The following is a 6958-nucleotide window of genomic DNA, read 5'->3' on the forward strand; positions in this document are numbered from 1 at the left end:
GAATGAAAGAGAAAGAAAGAACGATCATTACGCGGTCTTCCTCTTTTCTTCCTTGCGAGGAAGACCCTCATAGCTTACCTTGAATCCGATCGAGATGGCTAGCTCGGCATAGCTGTGGGAGACCTCGGACAGCTTCAAGAAGATCTATTATCTCATTGTCACTCTTATCCAACACATCAAACGCCTCTATACACACAAAGAAAGAAAGAAGAAAAATGGAGAGAGACAGGAATGTAGCTGAGAAGAACTTTCATCTCTTTCTCTCTGTCGCCTCTTTAACAAGTGGACTCATAGGTACCTGCATATTCATATATACATCACAGACCAGCTAACCTAATTCAAGCACACTTTCTCTCTCTCTCAATTAGGTCTCTTTCATTCTTCCTTCCTTCCTTAGGTGCGTGTGCCTACTGTCACTGTGATGTGTATCGGTCTGTTTCTTATCGAAGTATAAAGAAGGACAACTACCCCACTCCACTTCTTCTTCTTAACACTCTTTTTCTTCTCTCTCTCTCTCACTCTTTATCTGTCTTTCTGTAGATCTATCTATGGATTGGGGTGTATTGAAGATTGAGAGAGTTGCTATGTCTAACAGCAAGACTAAGCGTGAGACAGTAGTACTATGGAGACAGCACATACACACATACATACACGTATACATTGTAGGCAGGCATCTTTCTTCATGACCCTTTCATATGGATAGGAATCGAAGAGAGTCAAGCAGCTCTCTAGAGAGGAGCGAATGTCATAGAACAGAGAGAGAGAGGGAGAAAGAAAGAAAGAAGAGAGAAATGAAGGAAAGAATCCAAAAAGAAGGGGAGAAAGAATGTAGAAAAGAAGAAAGACATCTTACGATTGAGAGAAGTTTCTGTAGGTGGAGTATTGGCGACAATCCCGGCGTCATTTAGCAACTGCTGGACTGTATGGACGAAGCCTTCTCTCCATACATACATCCCTGGATGCTTATCAACTAACGCTCTCAACACTGCAAAGAAACAGAGAAAGAAAAGAAAGCAAGAGAAAGAAAAGAGAAGAAGATACACAACAGACAGAAGAAGAACAGAGATCGATCGATACACACAAAAGAAAACATTTCTGTAAATATCTCTTGCATCTACATAAATAGATAGATAGATAGAGTGATGTCGGGTAGACATATAATAGAGAGAAAGGATAGCTACGAATTGCCAAGTGAGAAAGGAAAAGAGAGGAGAGAAACAAGGCACATGTACTGTGCGTCACCTTTCTTCAGGACAAATCCTGTCCGTGCGTAAGTTCTGCAGAAATAGTAGGGGTACAGACACGTGGAAAGAAGAAGAAGAACAAGTGCCGCATGTACATAAGAGATAAAAGGATACTTGAATCTCTATCTATCTATCTATCTATCTTTACTCTGTCTATGTATCTTCAATCTATCTATCGTCAATGGTCTCTGATGAATCTCTAAGCTATCTGTCTGTTTACCTGGTGCGGCGCGAAGAGAGAGAGAGAGGGGAAAGGCTATTTGAAGAAGAAGAGAGAGAGAGGAGGCAGTATTGTCAGCATCATGAATTGCAGGATACACGAAACAAAAGTGCAGTGCGATCATCTACAACTACTACCAGTACACCTGGGGCATATCTACACAAGACCGTCTCTACTGTATGACGCGATGTAAATTTAGAATCCCTGAAAGAAGGTGTATATACACCCGAGATGCTTTCTATCATACCTGTTTGTACAGGCAGGAATGTGAGCAAAGATTCCTTTCGGAGTTTTTCTAGATCAACGACAAGAAACTCTTCTCGATCATTCTCTTGCACGTTTCGACATTTCGATGCGCACGAAGAAGAAGAAGAGGAGGAGGAGCTTTCCGCCCAAGTGTTCGCGTGATTCGTGGCGTATCCATTCTTCCTCATCATTCTGTTGCTCTGCTTTTCTTCTTCTTTTTCCTTTTGCCTTTCTATCTTTCCTCCCCTCTTATCTCCATCATGAAGATCATTACAAGCAAGGACTCGAGATTTCTTGCCTTCTTCTCTATCGGTTCCTTTGCTTTCCTCTTCTCTCATCATCCATCTCTCTTTCTCTGCTGACGAAGAGGGAGAAGATGACTGACTATAAGAAGCGTCAGACCGGGGATCACTCGTAGAGGAAGAAGGAGATAGATTTCGATCCTTCTTTGGAGAAGAGCCTGACGAAGAAGAAGATGAAGGAAGAGGATCAAAAGTAAAGGAAAATGTCGAAGAAGAACAAGAAGCAGAAGACGAGGAGGGAGAGAGATAGTCAAAGCGCGGCGACGAACTTGAAGAAGAAAAGGACAATGAGGCATCTCTTGCTTGACTTGAAGCAGCAGCAGCATCAGAAGAAGAAGAAGAGAGTGACGAGTGACTAGTAGGAGTAGAAGAAGAAGAGAGACAAGAAGAAGAAGGAGACATGATAGAGGGGATGAGTCCATCAGCATCTTCTTGAACTATGTGAAGTGTATGACGTTGACTCTTACGATGGGCCCGTCGATGTCGTCTACAGAGAAAAAAGAAGAGAAAGACAGACAAGAGAGACAGAGAGAGAGAGAGCGATCGAACCCAGAGGAAAGGGATCGAAAGATGTGAAGGACCAGAGATAGGAGAGCTTCTAACATAGGAAAAACGTACAAAGGTGTGTATCTATGGAGGGATGTATGGAGAAGGAAAGTCAGCCACTATGACTTGTGAAGCGGTATGTTTCATACCACCCTATATTACACCTACGCATATACATAGAGAGAGAGGTAGATCGATATAGAGATACAGAGATGTACAGGTACGGGGATGAACCTACTGAATCTCTATGTCTAGGTATGTACCTAAGGGTAGAGATATGCGAGTACACAACATACATAGACGTGGAGGCACTTGAACTAGCACATACGAATGAAAGAAACACTCGAGGTAGTAATTATCTGTAACGAGATACACGCACAAAGAAGAGAAGAAACAGCAAGGGGAGATGAAGATGAATCTGGAGAGATCATTAACTACTCTTTTGGAGGTACAGGAATGCAACGATCTCCTCCCCTCTCCCTTTCCCTCTCTCCTTCCCATGTAGATATGGACGTATACACATACACATATGTATATATAGCATCGATAGACTTCCTTCCTCTACCTACCTACTTGCTGATCGAGAGGAAGGAAGAAGGAAGGAAGCCATATTTCTAGAGACACACAACGTAGAAACAGTCGGGAGTTCTTTACCTCGACAAACGACACTCATGATAGCTTCTATCGCAAACAGACACACGGAAATACACTACGGCTCATATCCATCTTTGACCTCTCTATCTATCTATATCTATGTACACGATTTTGTGCATGTATACGTGTCTACTTTCTCTAGGTGACTCTATAGTTGCAGATTCTGTACATACACTTGTATATCTCCGTGTATATGTATGCATATGTCTATATGTATGTCTACATGCGTAGTACATGTGTAAGGCAGCTAACCTTTCGTTGAAAGATTCGCACATCTGCTGCATGAGAGCTAGGGAATCCTCATCTTGCACACATGGCTGGAAATCGTCATCTTCTTCCTCTTCTTTTAACTTCTCTTCTTCGAGCTCTCCTTCACTTCTATCAACAAAGACTTTTCTTTGTTCTTCTTCTCCCTCTTCTTTGACACCGTTTCTCGCCTGTAGATTTCTATTACCTTCGCCAACCCCTCCATCGGGAGATTCTTGTTCCTCTCTCTTCTCCTTCTCATGAGTAGCTGCAGATACACCGTCTTCTCCCCCTGCATAAGGGATAGCTGAAGCGAAAGAAGCTTTTCTCCTAGCTGTTTCAAGTAGAGAAGAAGAAGAAGCGAAAGAAGACGAAGAAGAGAATCGAAGCGCAGTATCGACACACTTTCCTTCTTCTCCTCTATGGAGCTGGGAACTTGTATATCTTGGACTGAAGAAAGAAGAGAAAGAAAGATTTCTCATCTTTCTATCTCTTATCTCAAGTCCATTTCTTGGTGTGGTACTTATATATCTTCTTCTTGAGCCATCGAACTCCTCATTCATCCCTGTCTTTCTATCATACGAAAGATAAGACAGGAGAGGAAAGGGAAGAAGATTCTGACGCAGGAGAAGAGGATAAGAAGAAGAGAAGAATCTCTTTCTATCTTTTTGTGGCGGTCTATCTTGAACTGCATTCTTTCTCTGAAGATATGAAGGAAGAATAGAAAAAGAAGAAGAGAAGAGAGAAAGAGATGGAAAGGTGGCTCGGACATGAGATCTACGAAGAGCCGTTGAGAAAGAAGAAGAAGAACCATTCTCTCCTTTCCTTTTTCTTCGCCTACTTCTTCTCTCTTCATCCCCCCCCCATGCCTGTGTGTGACAGCTGTTTGCTAGACTCCTTCTTCTTCTCCTAAGTCCCTCTCTGATACCTGAGGAGGATGACAACGCCATCTTCATGCGATCGCAACGATACATGCACAAACTTCTGCTTGTGCCAGAGAGAGACAACCTAAGAGAAACCGACCTTCTTGCGTGGCTTAAGAATGGGGAGGGAGAAGAACGAGAAGCAGAAGAAAGAGACTGAGCTCCTTGGGGAGGGGGTGAGGTAGGCGGCAAAGAAGAGGAAAGATGTCTCACGGAGATTCTCATCTCTCTGTGTAAAGGACGGTGCAAGGAGGTGAGACGTGAAGAAGAGGAGAGAAGAGAAGGAGAACAACAGAGCAAAAGAGAAGAAGAAGTGACGGGCGTCTGTTGAAGAGAATGAAGAGGCAACTCCTGTCCACATGAAGGGAGAGAGGAAAGAGACAATCGACGACGTGTGGAAGCAGAGGTAGGAGAAGGCAAGAGACCTCTCACAGCTAACCTTGCTGACGCTGCTACATTACAGCCGCCCGGCTTAAGGAGGATAATGTACTTCATTTGTGCGTCGTTATGGGAAACAGAAAGACGCAGATGAAAGGATGAGAAGAAAGGGAAAGAAAAGAGGAAAGAGAACCTGACCGGAGGGTGTGGAAAGGAAGGAAGGTCAATACTTCAACTGAGAGAGATGAGGGAGTGCAACATGAAGGATTGCAGGGGGAGAATTCTACCAAGGTGAATGGCTTGAGAATACATGGAAAGAGATGACCTGTCTTTCTCGCGTCTCTTCACTGGATCATCAACTTCTCTTGCTTGGCTTGTTTCTTTCCTTTTTCCTCAATGGAAAGAAAAAGAACCATAAGATGTCTTTAGAGATAGGTGAGAAGACCCAAAAAGAGAGATCTAAATCTTCAGAAAGGGTGCGAGTCTATTACGAGGGGGAGTTGCAGCGCTCTGTTGTTACACTCACTCTGTACCTCCTATACCTTTATACCTTTCCATGAGCTGAAGACAATTCGGGAGAGAATTAAAACAGAAGAAGCGAACGTCAATCCTAGGAAAGAGCGACCTTAGAGATCTAGCCAAAGGAGTTGAAGGTGTCAGTGACGTTTGCAGCTGTTGAAGAAACAAGATCTTCACTTCTCCTTCCTTTCCGTTGACTGTTTTGGAGAGGAAAGTCATGCATGTGATGCGATTTATGAGTGCCGTTCAATAAAGCCAGAAAAGAACCAAAGAGGAGAAGAAAAGAAGACGGCGACGGGGTTAGGACGAGGTGTACAGTGGGAGATAAGAAGGCGATGAATGAATGGAGCGAAGGAAATTCTTCTTATGGATCGTGAAGCGAATGCGATGAAAAGACAATCAATGAAGCAATCCCTCTCCTCTATGGAACGCCAACCGGTCGAAACTGTCAGTCAAGAGGTCGGAAGATGGAGAACACGAAAGAAAAGAAGGAAGCGAAGGAAACATAGATAGAAAGATAGAAGGGAGGGAGAGATGAACAGGAAAAGGAGGAAGGAATGAAGAACTTCAATTCCACACTGGTTCTTCCTGCATCTGAACAGGGGAAGAAATCGATCGACCGATGGGTTTGAAGTGGCTCGCGCTCGAGCTCAGGTGTATCTATACCCGAATATGACTATCTATGGCTCTTGAGAAACCTCCAAGTGTTTTCAAAAAGACAAGAGGGAGAAATTCACGGAAAAAAGAAGAGACTGACGAAGATGAATGACGACTGGGAGAGAGGATTTTTCGGTAGCCAACTCTTGTGCTGCTAGGAGAAATGAACCTTCTTACTATCTTTCTTTAACCTGATAAACGAAAATCAAGACATCTTCGCTTGCTTAAAGAAGAACTAAATTTGGAAAAAAGGAAGAAAGAAGTGGCAGGTGGAAACGGAAATGAGGTGAACGCAGACCACCGACCCTTCTGTCTGAATGATGAAGACGACGGCGATAGAAAAGATGCTTGAAAGGAACCTGGCAAAAGAACGAGAACAACAACAACAGCTACGTTTGGCTATCTATGGAATACTACCGACATTCTTCTCTGGAAAGTCTTATTCATACGTCCTCGTGCGATTCATGACTTCCCTTCGATGTCACGAAAAAAGAAGCTAAGCGATTGACCAGTTACCACGGAAGAAAAAGAAAGAAAAGATACTGATAAGGTTAGAAGACAATCCCTTCAAAAACGAACAAGAACCTCGAACTAGACAGACACACATCATGCAACGCCATGACACAATTATTTTGACTGATTCGCTACTGACCCTTGGCTGGGCCGCCCCCCTCTCTCTTCCTTCGCCTCTTCCTAGCCCCCGCCTCCCTCTCAATTAAATTACATGTACCTACTCTAATCCATCACACGATCCAGTGAATTCAAACTTCTCCACCCTCCTCCATAGGTTGTTTCTATCGATCCGACATCTTCTTTTAGCTGTCCTAGCTCAGCTATTCCGTTTTCCGCTGGTAAGGCGATCGAGCTATGACTCGGTGACTCGCCGCACGACTTGGGAGGACGTGTATATCTATCAAGCGTTCCAGCTCTTCCTCTTGAAAAGCTGCCCCGAATTCTTCGCTTAACCGGCAGACCGAGTGGCGGGGGCGGAGGAGGGGCCGCCATTCGCTGGCATAGGCTCAT

The 6958-nt window shown here is 43.9% G+C and overlaps 1 protein-coding gene across 1 annotated transcript in view; it reads right to left on the bottom strand.

Moving 5' to 3' along the window:
* Positions 1–6568, bottom strand: part of CSUI_008052 (uncharacterized protein) — a gene marked incomplete at its 3' end in the record, with an annotated part of 11294 nt that extends 4726 nt beyond the window's left edge. Inside the window, exons 1-4 of the mRNA XM_068068191.1 lie at positions 3465–6568; positions 1712–2499; positions 854–985; positions 79–186 (exon numbers count right to left, since the gene is read on the bottom strand). Coding sequence (XP_067919836.1) covers positions 79–186; positions 854–985; positions 1712–2499; positions 3465–4876 — 2440 coding nt within the window. The 5' untranslated portion in view covers positions 4877–6568. The remainder of the gene's footprint in view (positions 1–78; positions 187–853; positions 986–1711; positions 2500–3464) is intronic.
* Positions 6569–6958: the final 390 nt, after the last annotated feature.

This window comes from Cystoisospora suis (genome assembly GCF_002600585.1).
Source record: "Cystoisospora suis strain Wien I chromosome Unknown contig_4398, whole genome shotgun sequence".
Taxonomy (NCBI): Eukaryota; Apicomplexa; class Conoidasida; order Eucoccidiorida; family Sarcocystidae; genus Cystoisospora; species Cystoisospora suis.